We start from the raw sequence: 20,874 nt of genomic DNA on the forward strand, positions 1-20,874 counted from the left end.
CTCAAAAAAAAAAAAAAGAGGCACTTGGAGTGGTCTGGGGTAGCAGCTCAAACGTAAGTGTTTCTATATTTTAATAACTGGTTTAGTTCTACCAATGCTCACAGCTCAGTATTAGTTCTAAATACAAAGAAGGCCAAGAAGTGTTCCTTGGGGAGAGCTATAGTAGAAATAATTACACATAACCATAATACGAGGCTATATAGGAAGAGCTACGTGAGTAACGAGAAAAAAGAGAGAGAGAAACCACAGGTGGTCCCCAGCAGCCCTGTACGGCCTTAGGTTTTCTTCTCTTCCCCTGTGGTAAAACAACAGGAGGACTTCCCTTTGACGCATCATGATTAATAAGACTGACCTTAATTTCTTGGGGATTCAGTGCATCCCTATACTATAACAAATGGTGATCATGTAAATTCTCAACTTTAACATGGTATTTACTTGCCCACATATCTCTCTTTTCCACCCAGGACCTTCCACCTTCTACTCTTCCCCATCTTCCCCCATTGTGCAGATGACACAGTTCTTTGTATACAGCCTTCACTAGAGCCCTTCCACCCCAGGAGGTGACCCAGAGGTCCTGAAATATTCTTCAGTGTAGGAATTCTTCATGCAGGACCTGGGAGCTGCTCTCATCCATTCATGCATTTATTTGTTTCCTTCCTCTTTCCCTCCTTTTTTTTCTTCTGACTATATGCCTGCTTTGTGCTAGGTTCCAGACTAGGCTCTGGGGACATAGAACTTGCCAATCAGGACATCCAGGTCCATGGGGAGAGAGCCATGTACTGCAAGCTTTGGCTATGTGTTTGTGGTTCCATTCAGACCCTATCGTGTGTGTACTTCGAGTGCTGCCAGTACCACACCACTATCTCCCTTTTCTCTCAAACTCAGAACTAGTTTCAGTGCCTCTCTTTTTCTTGCCTCTTACATCTAATCAGTGCCAGATTCTGTTAACTGTATCTTAGCTAGCATTATCATGTTTTTTCAAGTCCAGTACTTACGGCCCTGCCAGTGTCTTAGGTATACCCTAAAGATCCATGCAGGAGCCTCCCAGCTCTTTCCTTCCCTCTTACAGGGCCTCGAAGACTGAGTGCTGCCCATCCAGTATGTCCCATAGAGTTATGCGCCACAGCTCCACTGCTCACCTACCCTCCCTATTGCTGCCAGCGTCATCTGCCTTACAGTAAACTGTCCAGAAATCTTCAAATGTTCTGTTTTGCCCACAGAGAGGAAAAATCCAACCTGCTTTGGCCTCAAAGGTTCCTGCACCAGCCAGCCCCCAGCTTCCTTCTCAACCTTATTTTCTACTCTCTTCCCTACCTTCCCCAGGCCCATGCTTTAGCCAAACTGGGTAAACGATTCTTGTAGTTCCTGTAGCCCAGAATATACTCCTGCCTCCTCTATTCCCATAAATCTAATTCTTACCTATTTCTACAGAATCAGCTCATTTATCCCCACTTCCAAGAAGCCTTTCCTGATCGCTGCACTTGGACCTGGTCTCTCTCCTTCCTTAATGCATCTCTCATGACTCCTGTCCTGTCCCACTGGCGTAATGGCCATTTGCTTTCATACTTTCTCTCCAAAAAGGTTACCAGGTCCCTGCTTATTCTTTTTGGTCTTCTGTTTGGCACATGGTAGCAGACCAAATTCACAACGAATGCTTAATAAATATTTATTGGGTGAATAAATGAATAGTAAGTATTGGTAACACACTGGTTGCTATATATATTTCTTTAGATTTGTTTTTCTCTCCCCTGTGTCCCAACTGGGGCCCCCTTAGCTTTCAATCTAACGACCCTTTCCAGACACAGTCTCTCCTCCTCCCTCCCTGTAGTCCCCTCCCAGCCACACTCTGCTGCAGGTGAGAGAAGCAGGTGCCTGACCTGACCCTCAATGACCTCTTTCCTCCCCTCTCTCTAAATACAGGCTCAGAGGAGGAACTCGAGGAGCTGTGTGAACAGGCTGTGTGAGATGCTCAGGCCTAGCTCCAACCAAGAGTGCGCTCCAGATGCGTTTGGGCCCTACCTGGCACAGAGTCCTGCTCCCAGGAGAAGAAAGGACCACAGCAAACACCATTCTTTTTGCCATACTTCCTAGAAGCACTGGAAGAGGACTGGTGATGATGGAGGGCGGGAGGGTACCGTTTCCTGCTCCAGCTCCAGACCTTGTCTGCAGAACACATCTGCAGTGCAGCAAATCCATGTCCAGCCAGGCAACCAGCTGCTGCCTGTGGCGTGTATGCGCTGGATCCCTTGAAGGCAGAAAGCTAGCTATGGGTAGCCAGGTGTTACAAAGGTGCTGCTCCTTCCCCGAACCCTACTTGGTCTCCCTCACCCCAGGCCTCATGTTCATACCAGCCAGTGGGTTCAGCAGAACTCATGACACCTTATCACCTCCCTCCTCAGGTGAACTCTGCACACCAGCTTTGGCCCCTCCACAGTAAGGCTGCTACATCATGGGCAACCCTGGTTCTATCATTTTCCTTTTTGCCAAAAGGACCAGGACCATAGGTGAGCCCTGAGCACTAAAAGGAGGGGTCCCTGAAACTTTCCCACTATAGTGTGGAGTTCTATCCCTGAGGTGGGTACAGCAGCCTTGGTTCCTCTGGGGGTTGAGAGTAAGAACAGTGGGGAGGGGAAAACTCCTCCTTGAAGATTTCCTGTCTCAGAGTCCCAGAGCAGGTGGAAAGGAGAAATTTCTGCTGGACTTCCTCTGGGCAGAGGAAGGATGGAATGAAGGTAGAAAAGGCAGAATTACACCTGAGCGGGGACAACAAAGAGTTCTTCTCTGGGAGAAGTTTTGTCTCAGAGCAAGGATGGAGAATGGGGACCACAAAGGAAAAAGTAAAGTATGACCCTTGGGTTTGGACAGCCTAGAGGCCCAGCTCCCCAGTATAAGCCATATAGGCCAGGGACCCACAGGAGAGTGGATTAGAGCACAAGTCTGGCCTAGGCCACTTACAGAGTGGACAAGAGCTGAGGGGCCTCCTCAGGGTGACATTCACCCCAGGGCAGCCTGACCACTGTTGGACCCTCAGGCATTATCCCATTTGGAATGTGAATATGGGGGCAAAGTGGGCACAGGACCCCACCTGGGAACCTTCTTCCCTCAGTTAGTGGGGAGACTAGCACCTAGGCACCCACATGGGTATTTATATCTGAACCAGACAGACGCTTGAATCAGGCACTATGTTGAGAAATGTATTTATTTGCTAATATATTTATCCACAAATGTGGTCTGGTCTTGTGGTTTTGTTCTGTCATGACTGTCACTCAGGGTAACAACTTCATCTCTTTCTACATCAAGAGAAATAAATTATTTCTGTTATGAGAGGCTAGGCTCCGATTTATGAAAGGATAGGGTAGAGTAGAGGGCTTGGCAATAAGAACTGGTTTGTAAGCCCCTAAAAGTGTGACTTAGTGAGATCAGGGAAGGAGAAAGCATGACTAGATTCTCACTGTGATTCAGTCATAATTATACTGTTCACTTCACACATTATGATGCTTCAGTGACTTAGACCTTGGGCAAATACTCTGTGCCTCGCTTTTTCAGTCCATAAAATGGGCCTACTTCATGGTTGTTGCAGGACTTACATGAGATAATCGAGTATAGAAAACATGTTCCAAAGTGTAAAGTTTTATTCAGTGATAGAAAACATCCAAACCTGTCACAGAGCCCATCTGAACACAGCATGGGACCGGCAACAAGAAGCAAGCCTGCCCGGAAGCAGCTCAGTTTCAATCAGGAGGCTGGGCTGGAAGGATAGAACAGCGGGGCCTAAAACTATTTATATCCCAAAGCTCCTCTCAGATAAACACAAATGACTGCGTTCTGCCTGCACTCGGGCTATGGCGAGGACAGAGAGAGCTGGTGCTCTGCTGGCATGAAGTCCCCAGGGCCAGAAGGGGCCTCTGTCGCTTCCTCACACGGCACAAGTTCCCGTTCTGCTTCCCCGAGAAAGGTTTGGTAGGGGTGGTGGTTTGGTGCCTGTAGAACAAGGCATTTCGCTTCCTATACGGTGAAATGAAAGGGAAAAAAAGGACACCTAATCTCCTACAAATGTTCTTTAGTAAAGGAACCGTGTCTAAGTGCTAAGAACTGCGCAAAGTATAAATTATCAGCCGGAACGAGCAAACAGACGGAGTTTTAAAAGATAAATACGCATGTTTTCCGCCGTAGCTCGCAGGCCAGCATTCCTGTGGGAAGCAAGTGGAAACCCTATAGGGCTCTGGCAGTTAGGAAGGAGGGGTGGGGCTGTCCCTGGATTTGTTACGGGTCTCTGCAGAGATAATCCAGAGGGAGACAGTGGATTCACTGCTCCCAGTGCTTCTAAAACGGGAAGACAAAACAAAACAAAACAAAACAAAAAACTTCGGGTTACCATCGGGAACGGGACCAGCGCCCCAGTGCCAGCAGCCCAGATCAAACGGCCCGCGTCGCGTCGCTGAGGCTCAAGCCGACGAACTCCCGCGCAAGCGCAGCCACCCACCCCGCCCCGCCCCGCCCCTCGGGGGCCCGCTAACTACCCTACACAGCCTCCGCCGCGCCCTTGGCGGCCTCAGGTGGCGGGGACGCGCCCCAGCCCAGGTGGCGGCCGACCGCCCCGCCTCCCCGCCTGCCGGTGGGAGAAACCATCTCCTCTGGCGGGGGTAGGGGCGGAGCAGGCGCCCGCCCACACCGGAAGAGGAAGTCTGAGCGCCAGAAGTGGCGGGCATTCTGGGTAACGAGCTATTTACTTCCTGCGGGTGCGCAGCCTGTGGCAGTGTATCTCACTGTTGCTCTTCCCATCGGAGAAGATGGCCCTGGAGACAGTGCCGAAGGACCTGCGGCATCTGCGGGCCTGTTTGCTGTGTTCGCTGGTCAAGGTGTCAGTCGGGGACTTGGTTGTAGGGACCATGGGGGACCAAGGTCGGGGAAAGAGGGCGGAACCGGGCTGTGGGACAGTAAAGTGAAAAGTAAGGCCCAGGACTCAGAGGTGGCAGGGGGAGTGAGAAGCCGAAGGAGGCCATCGTTTACCTCGTAGGATCGCGGGCAGGTCTTGCAGCTGAGGGCACGGGGGGTCTTACATGCCTTTGAATCCTCAGCTCTTAGACATTTGGTGAACTTACGTTGGAGCCGAAAGACGCTGGGAGTCAGAGGCGGGTGGGGATTCGCAGCTGAGTGAGTAGTCGGAAAGGGTGCCTGACCGTGAGCAGAGTAGAGAAAGGAATAGATAAAACGGAATTGGGAACAAGAGAGGACGGAGTGGGAGGGTGGGACTTAGGAATGGAGCTTTGAAAGTAGTAGGTGGGGAACCTTGGGAGACAAAGTCAACATAGGGAAACAAGAAACTGAGCAGGTCGAAGTATTGAGAAGGCTACTTTGTCTCTTGGTCTTGTTCATGCTTATCTCTCCTTTTCCTTTATTTTTCTTCACTCCTAGACTATAGACCAGTTTGAATATGATGGTTGTGACAATTGTGATGCATATCTACAAATGAAGGGTAACCGAGAGATGGTATATGACTGCACCAGCTCTTCCTTTGATGGGTAAGCCGCTTCAGATTCCGTCATTCCCTTCTGCATTACCCAACCCGCACCCAGAGAAGTAAATGCAGGGCAAGTGTTAATCCTAGTTGGTCCCAGCCTTTCGTTTTTGGGGGTTATCTTGTGTGGGGGTTTTTTTTTTTTTTTTTGAGTCAGGGTTTTGCCCTGTGGCTCAGGCTGGAGTACAGTGGCATGATCATGGCTCACTGCAGCGTGGAACGATCCTCCCACTTCAACCTCCCAAAGTGCTGGGATTATAGGTGTAAGCCACTGTGTCCAGCCTCAACAGTTATTTTGAGACATACTAGTGCTAGGCATCTAATACAGTAACCACTAGCCACATGTAGCTACTGAGCACTTGAAATGTGTCTAGTCCAAATTAAGACATGCTTTTAAGTATAAAATACACCCCATATTTCAAAGACTTAACATGAGAAGAAAGAATGTAATCTTAATAATGTTTGTTAAATGCATGAAAATTTCTTTTGAAAATGAAGGGAAGGGAGGTATAGTAATGGTAGATCATTGCCCAAAAGCTGTTGCTTTTTTGGGGGGGGACAGACTTTTCGCTCCTGTCACTCAGGCTGGAGTGCAAAGACGCAATCTTGGCTCACTGCAACCTCTGCCTCCTGGGTTCAAGCAATTCTCCTGCTTCAGCCTCCTGAGTAGCTGGGATTACAGGCGCCCGCCATCATGCCCAGCTAATTTTTGTATTTTTAGTAGAGATGGAGTTTCACCATGTTGGCCAGACTAATCTCAAACTCCTGATCTCAGGTGATCTGCCCACCTGGGCCTCTCATAGTGCTGGGATTACATGTGTGAGTCACCACGCCCAGCCCATTTTAGTCATTTTACTTATTTATTTATTTGAGATGGAGGCTCGCTCTGTCGCCCAGGCTGGAGTGCAGTGGCACAATCTCAGCTCACTGCAACTCCACCTCTCAGGTTCAAGCAGTTCTCTGCCTCAGCCTCCTGAGTAGCTGGGATTACAGGTGCCTGCCACCACACCCAGCTAATTTTTGTATTTTTAGTAGAGACGGGGTTTCACCATGATGGTCAGACTGGTCTTGAACTCCTGACCTCATGATCCACTCACCTCGGCCTCCCAAAGTGCTGGGATTACAGGAGTGAGCCACTGCACCCGGCTGCATTGGCGTGGTTTCAGCTCACTACAACCTCCACCTCCCAGGTTCAAGCGATTCTCCTGCCTCAGCCTCCTGAGTAGCTGGGATTACAGGCACCCACACCATGCCCAGCTAATTTTTATCCTTTTTCAGTAGGGATGGGGTTTTGCCATGTTGGCCAGGCTGGTCTCGAACTCCTGACCTTAGGTGATTCTCCTGTCTCAGCCTCCCAAAGTGCTGGGATTACAGGCGTGAGCCACTGTGCCCGGCTGCCATTTCTAAATACACATTTCAGTGACATTAGTGCATACTCGTTGTGCAGCCATCACCACCATCCATCTCCAGAACTTTTTTCATCTGTACCCATTAAACACTAGCTCCTCATTCTCTCCTCCCTCTGATCCCTCACAACCGCCATGCTTTGTCTTTATGAATTTGGCCACCTTAGGCACCCTTAGGTACCTATGGGCTCACTCAGTAGCATTTTGTAGCTTCTTTCACTTAGCATAATGTCTTCAAGGTTCATTCATATCATAGCATGCAACAGAATTTCCCTCCTTTTTTTGAGCTGAATAATATTCTCTTGTATGTGTATAGCATGTTCTGTTGCCCATTCATCCATCAGTGATATCTTGGGTTGCTTCTGCCTTTTGGCTATTTGTGAATAATACTGCTGTGAACGTTGGCATATAAATATGTGTTCAGGTCCCTCCTTTTATTATGTTCAGTGCAGATGCTCAACTCAAGTACAGAGTTACAACCTAATAAGCCCATCATAAGTTGAAAATATAAGCCAAAAGTGCATTTAACACACCTAACCTAATGAATATCTTAACTTAGCCTACTTCAAATGTGCTCAAAACGTTTATGTTACAGTGGCTGACCAGAAGCTGTGGCTCACGGCTGCTGCACAGCATCATGACAGAATATTGTACTGAATTGCTAGCCTGGAAAATAACAAAATTTAAAATTTGAAAACGGTTTCTACTGAATGCATGTCACTTTTGCACAATCATAAATTTGAAAAATCATAAGTTGAACTAAGGTAAGTCAGGGATCGTCTGTATATCCACAAGTGAAATTGCTAGATACACGATAATTGAGTGTTTAATTTTTTGAGGAACTGTCATACTGTTTAGCAACTGCACCATTTTCCGTTCCCACCAACAGTGCCCAAAGGTTCTAATTTCTCCCCATCCTTACCAACACTTATTATTTATTAATAATAGCCATCCTAATGGGTGTGACTTTGGTGTCCCATTTCCCCAATGAAGGGTGATGTTGAGCCTCTTATGTGCTTATAGCCATTTGTATATCTTTGGAGAAATGCCTATTCAAGGCCTTTACTCATTTTTGACTTCAGTTTGTTTTTTTGGTTGTTGGGTTGTAGGAATTATTTGTATATTCTAGTGCATATTAGGTCTTAAAGAGTGGGCAAATTGAAGATCGGAGGAGGGCTAGATGACCTCAACCAAAATTGGAAGAGGTAGTACTTTCCTCTTAAAGAAAGAAGCTTGGGATTTTTGAGGAAGTTGAGGTGAGAGAGAGATAGAACATTCCAAATAAAGGGAGTGACTAGAGCAAAGGCATAGGTTGGGGAAAACCAGGATGTGTTTGGAGAACAGTGGGAATTCTGTTTAGGTTAAATCATATGGTTGGGCTATAGGGACCCTAAGGCTAAAAAGATAGATTGCGAAGGACAGAGAAGAATATACTTGTGGTCAGGAGGATGGCCTGCATCGTGCCTATCTCCCATCAGGCTGCAGGGCTAAGGGCTAGTGTTCTTCTGCTTGTCAGCCCTGGAGGGAGGGTCGGTTCCACTTACAGCGCATGGCTGATAATGTAGGATTTGGATGGGAAGGGAATCTTCTCAAATAAGAATCCAGGAGTGTTACTGAGAGAAGAGGGGAGGCATATTGAGGAGGCAGTCAACAAATGTCAGTGCTTAGACCCAACACAATAGGCAGGCAGTAAGCATTTGATTGAATGCTTTGAATGACAAAAATGCTTATCCATCTTGCTCAAGCAGCATCTTCTAGCCCTTGAATAGCCTTACCATTCTTCTGGAATCACAGCTACCTGGGAAGGACGAGTAGGATAATGAGGAGAGCTAATGCTTATTTAGCACTCTGTGCTAGTCTTTGTGCTAAGGTGTTTTTCATGTATTATCTCAACCTTTGAGTCTCAGCTTACTGATGAGGTTCTGAGAAGGGAACCCCACATGTATAGGTCATTAGAGGGGTCCCTATATGTATAGGTCATTAGAGGAAGAGCTTAGCCAATTTGAACTCATTTCTAGTAGGAGGATCCATTGTTCTGACTCACCCTCCTCTTTGCACTAGGCGCTAGACCCCTTGTAGTTGTGTTAGTTGTAACTATTGGCCCTCTAGTCCTAAAGCCGTCTCATTTTCTAGGGATTCTGTAGGCTAAGGATGTTTGTGAGCTGAGTGAGAGTCTTTTGGGGATGGAAACTAACCTGTGGCTGGCGGGCCAAGGACATAAGAACAAAGAACGTTTGTCGTCCTAGCTTTGAGTCAGCCTCATCCCAACATCAGAAGGCAGTTTTCCTAACTTTGCAGTGGAGACTCAGTACTTGGCTTTTTCCTAGATTTCTCTCTCAGAATTGAGCTCAGGCCCAGGGGAGGCTCAGGCTGACTCTCCATTTCTTTTCCCTCCCTAGAATCATTGCGATGATGAGTCCAGAGGACAGCTGGGTCTCCAAGTGGCAGCGAGTCAGTAAGTGTCGGCCTTCCTCCTTTTGGCTTAGTTGTAGTATTGTTACTGTTCCTCAGGTCCATTAGGGAGTCTGAAAATCAGCAAGGTGAGTGACCTCAGGGTGGAAAGATCAGGTTGTAGGGAAGACAAGGAAGCAGTGTCCTGTGCCTTATCATTTAACACTTGTAGCCGAAAGAGGGGATAGCTCTTCTGTTGGAGTTGCATCACTTCTTTAATGTTTAGCTTTAGCTTCCATTTGATCTTCAGTCTTAACTCACTTCACTGTAATCTTGTATCTTTTTTCTTCTCTCTCAGGTAACTTTAAGCCAGGTGTATATGCGGTGTCAGTCACTGGTCGCCTGCCCCAAGGTAATAATCATAACAGCCAATGTTCATTTACTCTAAAGCTCTGCAGAAGTTTTTTTATCTGAATTAATGCCAATTCTCACAACTCTTGAGGTTCAGCATTTTACAGATGGGGGGAACCAGGCACAGAGAGGTTAAATCACTTGCTGGAGGTCAGCTAGTAAATGAGGAGCTAGTAAATGAGGAGCCAGGACTGGAATCCAGGCATTCTGGCTCCAGAATTTTTGCTATTTCTGTTTTTTATTTTTTTAGAGACAAGGTCTCATGTGTTGCCCAGGCTGGACTCTAACTCCTGGGCTCATGTGTTCCTCCCACCTCTGCCTCTTGAGTAGCTGGGACTACAGGTGCCTGGCCTAGAACCTTTGCTTTTGATGACTACATGTATCCCTCTTTTTCTTCTCATTCTTACCAAACACTTACCTGGGTCTTCACTGGTAATGAGTCAACTAAGCAGGACCTTTTTTTTTGTTTTTTTTTTTTTAGTTTTTTGGAGACAGGGTCTCACTCTGTCACCCAGGCTGAAGTGTAGTGGCGTGATCATAGCTCAGTGCAGCCTTGAACTCATGGACTCAAGAGATCTTCCCGCCTCAGCCTCCCAAATAGCCGGGACTACGGGTGCAAGCTCCTACGCCTGGCTAATTTTAAAAAATTTTTGTAGAAATGGAGCCTTGCTCTGTAGCCCAGGCTGGTCTTGAACTCCTGACCTCAAGTGATCCACCTTGACTTCCCAAAGTGCTGAGATTACAGGCATGAGCCACCATGCCTGGCCAAGGATGACTATTGATAAGTGGTCTAGGAACTCCAGTTTACTTATAGTACCCCCTCAGGGTGGCAGCTGGGTGGCCTATCTTACCCTTCTGAATCTTACCTCACAAAACTATTTCTTTTCCTGCTTCAGGAATCGTGCGGGAGCTGAAAAGTCGAGGAGTGGCCTACAAATCCAGAGACACAGCTATAAAGACGTAGCAAGATGCAGGGCTGCCAGCATCTTTGCTCTCCTGCCTCTGCTTATTTCTTGTTCTGGAACTAAATGAGCAGAACTTCAAATACGTCCTACCCTCCAATTCAGACTCAGCTCACTGTTGAGAAAGCAGCACATCATTTTATCTTCTTTGGACTACAAGTGGGGTGGGAGGGATTTGGGTTGGTGGATTAACAGATGGAATTGAGAGAGTAGGATACTGATTTTCCTACCCATGGCCCAGGGCTGTGCCTTCCCCATGCTGAGGACTCTAGGTCAAATGTCAATAAATATGAACCTCCTCTAGAAAGTTCTGAAGGCCATGACACCTGCCTTGCCTCCCTCTTCCATTCTCTTAGGCACAGTAATAGCTTATTTTGCCCTATAAGAAGCTTCCCAGAGCAGCAGAGGCCCTTCTACTCCCTTTTGACTGTCTTAGCCTCTGGGATTGCAGCCTTTCTAGTGTGCTTCCTTGCTTCCTATCAGAAGGTGGTGTCCAGAGGCTTGGTAACCCCATCAGCTTGGTGGCCCTGGTGTCTCGCGGATGTGTCCTTCTGCCCTTGAGACCTGGCACAGCAGTACCCCTTGAAGAAATCCTGCGGCTTTGTAGTGCTCCTTGACCATGTTTAATAATTCTTCCCTCCCCTGCTCTTCCTATACCTTAGGCCAGTCTCAAGCACTTAGTGGAGGCCCTTGGGCCTTGGGCGACCACTGGGTCCTAGTCTGCCTTGTTTGTGCCCCTGTAGGAGGTAGGTCCTTTTCTCCTCTGGCCTAGTAGGGGACCTTGGGTAACATCCCATTTTTCGGCCAAGGTGAGTTACTTGTTTTAGGATAAAAAAATTTACCACGAATTCTCATTTATTTAAATTTCCACAGAAATCCCCATTTTGATTTCCCTAAGTTCCTTGTTCTCCCTCTAAAAAGAGAATGATTACACTCGGCCTGTTTACCTCAGGATTGTTGTGATTGTAGAAACGAGGCTATGTGAAAATTATATAAGTATTATAAAGGTGAAATCCTTTTGCTGTCCTTTTTGGGCCATTTTTCAATACATAGAATATGTGCACGATCAGCCAAAAGAGTGGGGGAAATGCTGAGATCCACGACTGCAGGGTGAGCTGTGGGTCATTAGCAGAGCTGCCTGTGCTAGGGCTTTGTGTCTCAGCCACCTGGTGTTGCTCTTGAGTTGATTTTGCTTATTACCTGTGGGCTGGAGTGTGTGGGAAGGAGGAGAGACGCTGACCTGACTCTGATTAGTTTGATTAGTTTGTCTACTCCCCTTCCTTGTCTTCGCCTAGGCCTACGGGAGGGAAACGGACTGGCCGGGCTGCTCATGTCCACTCATGGTCTTCAAACTAGAACCATTTTCTCTGGTGCCTTCAAGCTCTGAGGGAATGGTCGGATAACCCCAACTCCAAACTGCGTTTCTCAAGGATTTCCCCAGCCCAGCAAACAGAAAGCTCCATGAGTGGTGATTTCTGTTCAATTTCAACCTGAAAGCACCCCTGCCAGCTAGAGCTTACATCCTGGATGGAAGAAGTGCGTTTCAGCAAGAGTACCCAGGCTGTGCAGCCAACACCCAACTTTCACTAGCTTCTCAAAAAACCCCTTGGAAAGCCCCAGCTGCTGTCCTGGGTGTCTGACCCGGACGTGGCTGCTTGGTGAGAATGGAAACAGTTGTGGGGAGGGGAGGCAAGAGAAGCTTGCACAAATAACCACACTTGGGCTGCCTCAGCCTCACACTGAACTGAGCCCTAACTGACAGTCTCACAGGAAGCCAAAGACATAGCATAGGCATTGATGCTTGTGGGGGAAGGGTGGCCTGTTTTCCTTCCTGGATTCTACAGACTGTGCCAAGTGGGCTCTCCCTGGGAGCTGCTGCTGAATTAGCTTTCTTGCCTTCTCTGGTACTTGAACATGCAGGTGGTGCCACTCAGCAACCCAGACAGACAGACAGGTGCTGGAGTCCCATCCTCTACTGGGAACCCAAAGAAACTAAGACAAGGACTTGGTTCACAGCTCCCTGGGAGGGCGCGGTCCGGTCTTGGTACCACTGCCCTGCTTTCCATGGCTATGAGGGTGGCCGTGAGAGCTGTGTCCTGCCCACTGGCCCATGTGTCTGTCAAAGGTTCAGTCCCATTCTGGCTGCCAAAGTTCTGAGTGCACAGCATCTTAAGATCTCTCCTTGTCTTGCTCAGTGGTGTGGCTTCTCTCCTGAAGAGCAAGCCTCCTCCCTAGCTCAACAAGGACAGATGCAAGTCAGACGGAGACTAGGAATGGTAGCCAGGCTGCCTTCCCCTTGCCTGCCTGTGCCTCATTCTCTGCTTCCTCCCCGCCACGTGCTGTGGAATTAGGGTCTCCCAGAGCACTGAGGAGCTCAGTGGCAGTGCATTGATAATGCAGCCTCCAGCTCGAGAAAGGACTGGTGGCTGATAGAGCAAGGGCCAGGATGGTCTGGTTTTGGAGGGGAGCAGTTTCACCAGGGTCCGGACTGAGGCTTTGCTCTTGGTGTGGCTTATGCCTTGTCACTCCTAGTTTGTCTGCAGCCTGCTACTTGTTCCTCAGGTCCCCTCCCTAACATCTGGTCTCTTATCAAAGAGGCAGGTAGGTCATGTTTAAGAACAGACTAATAATAACTTTGGAAGTCTGGTTCATGTTTAGTGTCAGTAAAGCCTTTCATGTAAATATTTTTACAGTTGACAAAGGTGCTGGGTGCTGTGGCTCACGCCTATAATACCAGCACTTACGGGAGGTCAAAGCGGGCAGATCACTTTGAACCCAGGAGTGTGAGACCAGCCTGGGCAACATGGCAAAAGCCCATCTCTACAAAAAAATACAAAAAATTAGCCAGGCATGGTAGTGTACACCTGTAGTCCCAGCTACTTGGTAGGCTGAGGTGGGAGGATCCCTTGAATCCGGGAGTTTGAGGCTGCAGTGAGCCGTTATAGCACCACTGCACTCCAGCCTGGGTGACAGAGCGAGACCGTGTCTCATAAAACAACAAAACAAACCCAAATACAGTTGACAAAGGGCTTTCACATCCACTATCTCATTTGATTCTCACAAAAACCCTGGAACTAATTAACATCCTTATTTGGTGATGAGGAGACTGAGGCTCAAAGAGTTACAGTGTCTTGACTGGGCGCAGTGGCTCATGCCTATAATCCCAGCACTTTGGGAGGCCAGTGTGGGTGGATCACGAGATCAGGAGTTCAAGATTAGCCTGGGCAAGATGGTGAAACCCCATCTCTACTAAAAATACAAAAATTAGCCAGGTGTGGTGGCATACGCCTGTAATCCCAGCTACGTGGGAGGCTGAGGCAGGAGAATTACTTGAACCCAGGAGGCGGAGGTTGCAGCAAGCCAAGATCGCACAACTGCACTCCAGCCTTGGCGACGGAGCAAGACTCTGTCTCGGGGAGGATTAAAAAAAAAGAGTTAAAAGTGTTTTAGCCACAATCAAGTAGTGGAGCCCCAGCTCAAGAAATATAATGCCCACACCAAGTTTAGGGCTACTAACTGCGACATAGTTGTCCACAAACACAGCAAGTTTTTTTCCCTCCGTAAGTGTTCCACAGAACCAGTATGAGGCATTAGCTTTCTTCTGAGTGAAGTTATTGCAACACATTGTCCTTATATGTTGAGCCCACCAACCACTCTAATCCCACCACTCTAGTCCCTAAGTCTAAAATTAGCCAAAGAGATGGAGGCAGTGGGGCAATGGCCCGGGGAGGGGATCCTTGGGATTTACTCAAGGATCCCTGTGCAGGGTGTTGGGAAACCAGTCTAGCCCTTCATGAGTTACCCCTGGCTGCATTTACTGTTCCACTCCAGCAGCTCTTATGCACCTGCTGACCTCTGCCTCACACCTCCCAACCTCTCTTTTTCCTCCTCACCTCCCTTTATCTGCAGACTGATGATGGCACCGTCACACCCCACTGGAACACTGAGAGACTTGTGTGATGAAAATGCATGTATCTAACTAAGGGCAGAGTCTTGGCCCTGCTGCCTCCACCAACCACCAACTCTGTGACTTTCCCAAGTCGCCTCTAAAATGAAGTTTCTTGTCTGTGAAGTGCAGTTGACAAAACTATGATCTTAAGTGGTAGGATCGTGGTGAGCTGTGATAGGTGGGGGTGGAGGAGGGCATGAGAAGCACCTAAGGTGCTGGTTATATTTTGTTTCTTTTTCTTTTTCTTTTCTTTTGTTTTCCTTTCCTTTTCTTTTCTTTCTTTCTTTTTTTTTTTTTTTTTTGAGACAGGGTCTCACTCTGTCGCCCAGACTGCAGTGCAGTGGCATCATCATGGCTCACTGCAGCCTCAACCTCCTGGGGTCAGTTGATCCTCCCACCTCGGTGCCTCAAGTAGCTGGGTCTACAGGCATCCACCAGCACATCCAGCTAATTTTTGTATTTTGGTAGAGATGGGGTTTCGTCATGCTGCCCAGGCTGGTCTCGAACTCCTGGGCTCAAGCGATCCACCCACCTCGGCCTCCCAAACTGCTGGGACTACAGGCATGAGCCACCACGTCTGGCCTTTTATCTTGATCTTGATGCTAGTTATGTAGGTCAGTTCACTTTCTGAAAATATATTGTTATATACTTAGGATTTGTTCACTGTTACACTTCAAATAAAAAGTTTGCTTTGGCTGGGTGTTGTGGCTCACGCCTGTAATCCCAGCACTTTGGGAGGCTGAGGCAGGTGGATTGCTTGAGCTCAGGAGTTTGAGATCAGCCTGGGCAAAATGGCGACACCCTGCCTCTACTAAAAATTTTTAAAAAATTAACCGGGTGTGGTGGCACATGCCTGTAGTCCCAACTGCTTGGGAGGCTGAGGCAGGAGGATCACTTGAGCCCAGGAGGTCAAGGGTGCAGTGAGTCCTGATTGTGCCACTGCACTCTGGCCTGGGCAACAGAGCAAGACCCTGTCTCAAAAAAAAAAAAAAAAAAAATCAAATACAACAATTTAGGGAAAAGCAATTTGAGAGTTGTAAACTAAGTATGTAAGGAATTCTCATTATCCAAGGTTGCCTATCTCTAGGTAAGTTCTAGATAGGTGTGACAAGAATTTCATCCTTCCAGCATTGTTGGGTAATAGGTGTTCCACTACATATATCATACATAAATACATCAAAATTGAATCAAAACAGAAACATTTTCCTTCAAGCACTAGGGCTTTTCCCCCTGCGCCCCAAAGACAGGGTCTTGTTCTCTTGTTCTGTTTCCCAGGCAGGAGTGCAGTGGCACGATCGTAGCTCTCCGAAGCCTCCAACTCCTGGGCTCAGTCAATCCTCTCACTTCAGCCCCCAGAGTATCTAACAATACAGGTGCACACCACTCCACACAGCTAATTTTGGTTTGTTTTTTTGTTTTTATTTTTTTTTTGGTATTTTTTGTAGAGACAGGGTTTCAAATTCCTGGCCTCAAGTGTTCTTTTGGCCTCAGCCTCCTAAAAGGCTAGGATTATATGAGTGAGCCACTGTGCCTGGCCAAGGTTTTTTTTTTCCATTTTAATCTTTATGTTCTCATTTTTTATAAGATAAAGTTTTGGTTTGGGTTTTTGTTGTTGTTGTTTTGTTTGTTTTTCTGTGGTTCTTTTTTTTTTTAGACAGGGACTCACTGTGTTGCCCAGACTGGCCTTGAATTCCTGGGCTGAAGAGATTCTCCCGCCTCAGCCTCACAAGTAGCTGGGACTACATGCATGTGCCACTAACACCTAGCTTAAATTTTTAAAAATGTGTTATAATACTTCCTCGCTATTTGGATACAAGATTCTGAATGTGATTTAACCTGATTTGGCTCAAAGTCGTTGTAAACCTCCATTTTTGTATCATGTGGTGAAATGGTTCCGGGACTCTTTTTCTGCCTCTTGGATTCATAGCAACCTGTCAGCTGTCACTTCTGTTGCTCACGTGTGGCTGTCCCCCTTCCAGTCTTGTCTGAACTAGGAGAACAGGCAGCCACACTTGGTAAAAATTGCTGTAGGTTGTGCCAGTAAGGTTTAGACTGGAGAGAAGAGCACATGGCTGCCTGCCTCAGTCTTGGGGTTTCAAGGCCTTCACCAGTGGGAAGGTGAGATGCTGAGTCTACAGAAGAGTGAAGGCAGACCACAGAACATTAGGACTGGGGGAGTCATGACTTAGGCCAGCCCCTCACTTTATAGGGGAGAGGACTGAGCCCCAGAGACTGGTCAGCTTGACTTCAGGAGCGGGTCACTGCTACTCTGTATGTCCTATACTGCCTAGCTCAGTACCTCTTGTCTAAAGATGCTGTGTTTCTCTGCCATAAGATCCCAGGAAGCGGGAACTGAGTGCAGAGAACACTCTGCCTTGTGCTGCTGGTAGATCCTCTGAAAAATAGGATGGAAAACATTTCCCCTCTATGCCTTGGCACTCCCCCATTCTCAACCCTCTGCCTTCCGGGTAGAGGGCAGACATTATGTTGTCCCAGATAGGGAACTTGAAGTCCAAGGAGCTTTCCTTGGGGGTCTATCTATGGCGGATAGAGGCCTGGGCCTCTGAGAAGTCAGGGAGCTGGCCTAGCCCATTTCAAAAGCTCCTGTGTGCTGCTCCCGGCCTATGCATTCTTCCTGCAAACTGAGCTCTTGTGTTACAGAGTGAGCGTGAGGGAAGGGAAGGAGCAACTTCAGACAGCAGGGTAGGGGGACCTCAGTTTCTCTCCAAAATGGATCCCTCATCCCCTTTCAACCCCTTCCACCGTTTCAACCCCTTCCCCCATCCCGGAAAATACCTGGAAGGAAGTGAGCGCTCTGGGGCCACTAGCAGGAAGTGGGGGGTTAACTGTCACCTCATCCCTGGGGGCTTGAGTAGCAGAAGGCAGAGGGGGGAAATGCAAATCCATGCTTGGGAGGGAGGAGAACTCCTGAGAGGAAGCAGGTGGCAGCCAGAGCCCAGCCTTCCTCCTGGGCCAGTGGTCCCAGCAGGGGCTGGGGAGGCCTGAGGCAAGGGAGTTATCACAGGCCCTCAACAAGCCAGCGGCCGGCGCACCCTGTGCAGGCAGCTGCAGCACTTTCTCTGGTCAGCTGAGTAGACTCACTTCCTCTGCCCTGCACCCCAGAGAGGCCGGGAGATGGAGGGCGGGGTCTCAGGAGGAGGGGTGGGGCATGGTCTGGATTCATGGAAGGTGAGGAGATGCAGGAGAAATGAAGCAGGGGATATGTCCCTGGGGAATCAGCTGGAGGCGGGCAGGGATCAGTCTCTTCTGCTTTTGCCTAGAGACTAAGATTCAGGAATCCCTGTGGCATCTGCACCTCCCCCTACCTTGTTCTAGACACCAGGGGCCAAAATTGAGAACCACATGGTGTCCTTGCAAAGGGATATTTTATAGCAACTGGAAACAAGAATCTAAGAAGCAGCCTTTGGCCTTGTGCCTCTACACTAATCATCTATTACATCCCTATGACAATTTCCAGATTCAAAATGGGCCACTTCTATTATTGCCTTTGGCCCTCAGTGCCATCCCACGAGGCAATATTATTCCCCTTTCACAGATGAGAAAACTGAGTTTCCATTACATCTCTTGCCCACAGTGGCCTGGTGAGGCTGCACTGGTGCTTCAGCCTTTCCCCCTTGCACAACACTGTTGTCCCTATGGCCTCCCTTCAGTTCTGCATGGCAGATGGGGATCCAGGGCCAGTAACTGGGGCAGGGGCATGGGGGGTCCTCCAGGTTTTCCTTTTTCTCCCTTGAGCCCCACCCAGCCTGCAGGTGGGCTCTGCGGTTGCAGGTCCACTGACCTTAGTGTCAAAGCCTCTTTGGGGGTGAGGGCTTCCATGCCTCCTGTATTCACCCACCCTGGGACCCCTTAGAGAGGGACTGGGCCCCCTGACGCCCGCCCCCATTTTGGCCCAGGCGTCTCACCTCCCCCTCCCCAGAGCCACAGCCCCATGACGCAGCCAGCCGCTGGTGCCCCATTGGCCCGCCCTAGTGCATTTGCCCTTATTTGGCCAGGCCGGCTCCAGGCTGGGTCTCCACCCCGGCCCAGCCCCCGCAGGCCTGTCTCTCTCACTTCGTCTTTTTGAGGTTTGGCTCTGGGGCTCTGGGGCCCTGGCGGGCGTCACTTCAAACGCACTTTCTGGTTGAGTCACTTTTTAACGGCTCCAGTGCTGTGAGCTGCTGCTGCTGCTGAGTCCCTGGCCTTGGGGGCCAACCCTCCCCCATCTGACTGCTTAATAGGCTCTGAAGGAGAGGGCTGGGGAGGCCATCTGCTGCTGGAGAGACTCTGCAGACCACCTGGCCACCCATTTAGGCCCTTCTGGCCCCCCCCACCACCACAAGCCTGGGCCAGAGGGTCCGCCTGGGTCGCTCCCACTGCTTTTTCCAATGGGGTTTTGAGGGGAGAACAGGTCCTCACAGAAGACCTATTCCTTTGGGGACTTTGAATTGAGCTCCCTTGGGGGAACAGAAACGGGCTACCCGATTTTCAGGAAGGTGAAACTTAACCTCGCTGAGTTTCCGGTTCCTCATCTCTGAGATGGGGATACCATCACTTACCTCACTGGGTCAGCATGACGATCAAGCAAGATTCAGATTGAGTGTGTTTCATCAAGTTCTCTGGCTGCCTGGGCTGCCTCCCTTCCCCCTGCCCGGTGTGCAGAACGTGGAGGTGGATGGGATGAATCCAAGCAGGTTGACAGGGCAGTCCTCACTGAGCAGTCTCTTTCCAACTCTCACCGCCTTTTCCAGCTGGGCCTGGGATGTGAGGAATCCTGTTGGGGGCAGGAGGATGGCAGGAGGAAATAGATAGCCCTTTGCCCCTTGTTTCCAGACAAGATAAGGGGAGAATTCTACTAGAGCCCTTCCTAGCCACCCTGCCTTCTCTGCATTTTGGGAGGTGTGACCTCAAGCCAGCTGGGAAGATTCCATGGCTGCCCCAGGGGCTGGGCAGGATTTGGAACACAGATACTGCTGCTTCCTCCTGCGAGGTCCCTGGCCTCCTATACTCTTGGGGACTTCCTAGAGCACAAACAGGTGTTTTGGTCAACTCCCCATTTTTATAGGTGAAGAAACAGGCTGGGTTTAGGGGTCGATTCAGTGACTGGCCCAGAATTGTACCACATATAATCACAGGGTGAGGACTAGACCCCTAGTTTCTTGACACTGAGTTTTATCCTCTGCTTGGTGATCCTGATGTTGGGATAGGGAGCTGGGCTGATGAGGGATCGTAGTGGGTTTCAGGCAGAAAACCAGCTCTTGGACCCCCTCCCCGCCCCCGCCACACACACACAATTTATTTGCAGCAGTTGGAACTGGAGCAGGTGCAGCTATGCAAGTTAAAGCCGGCACCTGTGTGTGGAGAGTCCAGAGGGAGCTTTCTCTCATTTCTCCACTTGTGTCCCTAGGAGATCCCAGAGGAGAAAGCTTCTGGTTTCATGGCCACTCCCACAGCAATGGTCAGGGTAGCCTTCCTCACACCCACACCCCCTTTCCACCCAGCCCATCCTGCCTTTTCCCAGATGTTGTGGAAAGAACCCAACTTGGCCCTAACTTGTTTTCTGACCGCAGGCTGCTTTCTGCCTCTCTCTGGGCTTGCAGCTCTGTTTCCTGACTTGGGACCAGTTGCTGCCTAACCTTGCTGCTTAAAAGTCCTTGGATCTTATGATCCCAGGAGACCTGAGCCAGAACCCTGTCCCAGTGCAAAGTGACCTCCTAGTGTGGGCCACTGTGCACTGGAGCTGCCCCTTGCCAGACAGAGTAGAGCAGGAGAGTGTGAAATTAAACCTAGGGGAGTCTGGGCCGACCTGGTAGGAGCTGAGAGCCAGCCACCTTGTCCGCCCTCCTTGCCTGGAGGCCCTTCAGCACTCCTTGTGCTCCCAAGGCTCTGAGATGAGACAGAGATCTTCTGAGGTGCTGAGATGACCTCTGTAGGGGACATGGGCTGTCTTAGGTTCTTAAGGCACTTCCCTCTCTTGGCACCTGCTTCCCTTGGTTGCCCCTCCAGGGAGATGGGGAAGGGTCTCGACATTTGGGACTATTGACTCCAATTTGCTCTAGCCCCATTTTGCAATGCTAGGGGCTCAGTTTCCCTCCTTTGTGGCCAGGCCTGTCCCCAACCGTAGCTTACTGGAGGGCGGGCCTGCTCCGCCTTCTGGACTTCCTGTTTGTGAGTGGTTAAGTCTGTGGCTTCTCTCTTGTTGTCTCTTCACAAGGCAGGTTATCTGGGCTGCCATCT

At 49.2% G+C, this 20,874-nt stretch overlaps 2 protein-coding genes and 1 long non-coding RNA gene across 4 annotated transcripts in view; 2 read left to right on the forward strand and 1 right to left on the reverse strand.

Annotated features, from left to right (window-relative positions):
* RNF43 (ring finger protein 43) overlaps positions 1-3,225 on the forward strand; it is a 66,561-nt gene extending 63,336 nt beyond the window's left edge. For both annotated transcript variants that reach the window (XM_005583828.5, XM_074019196.1), the window contains one exon: positions 1,921-3,225. In XM_005583828.5, coding sequence (XP_005583885.3) covers positions 1,921-1,964 — 44 coding nt within the window. In that variant the 3' untranslated portion in view covers positions 1,965-3,225. The remainder of the gene's footprint in view (positions 1-1,920) is intronic.
* Positions 1-19,386, reverse strand: part of LOC102131441 (uncharacterized) — a 42,881-nt gene extending 23,495 nt beyond the window's left edge. Inside the window, exon 1 of the long non-coding RNA XR_001486070.4 lies at positions 19,197-19,386. This is a non-coding gene — a long non-coding RNA (uncharacterized lncRNA). The remainder of the gene's footprint in view (positions 1-19,196) is intronic.
* Positions 4,725-11,714, forward strand: SUPT4H1 (SPT4 homolog, DSIF elongation factor subunit). The gene is made up of 5 exons (XM_045375094.3): positions 4,725-4,859; positions 5,416-5,522; positions 9,324-9,379; positions 9,674-9,727; positions 10,623-11,714. The coding sequence occupies exons 1-5, from the start codon at positions 4,791-4,793 to the stop codon at positions 10,688-10,690; spliced, it is 354 nt and encodes a 117-aa protein (XP_045231029.1). The 5' UTR covers positions 4,725-4,790; the 3' UTR covers positions 10,691-11,714.
* Positions 19,387-20,874: the final 1,488 nt, after the last annotated feature.

The sequence above is a fragment of the Macaca fascicularis genome, chromosome 16, assembly GCF_037993035.2.
Source record: "Macaca fascicularis isolate 582-1 chromosome 16, T2T-MFA8v1.1".
Taxonomy (NCBI): Eukaryota; Metazoa; Chordata; class Mammalia; order Primates; family Cercopithecidae; genus Macaca; species Macaca fascicularis.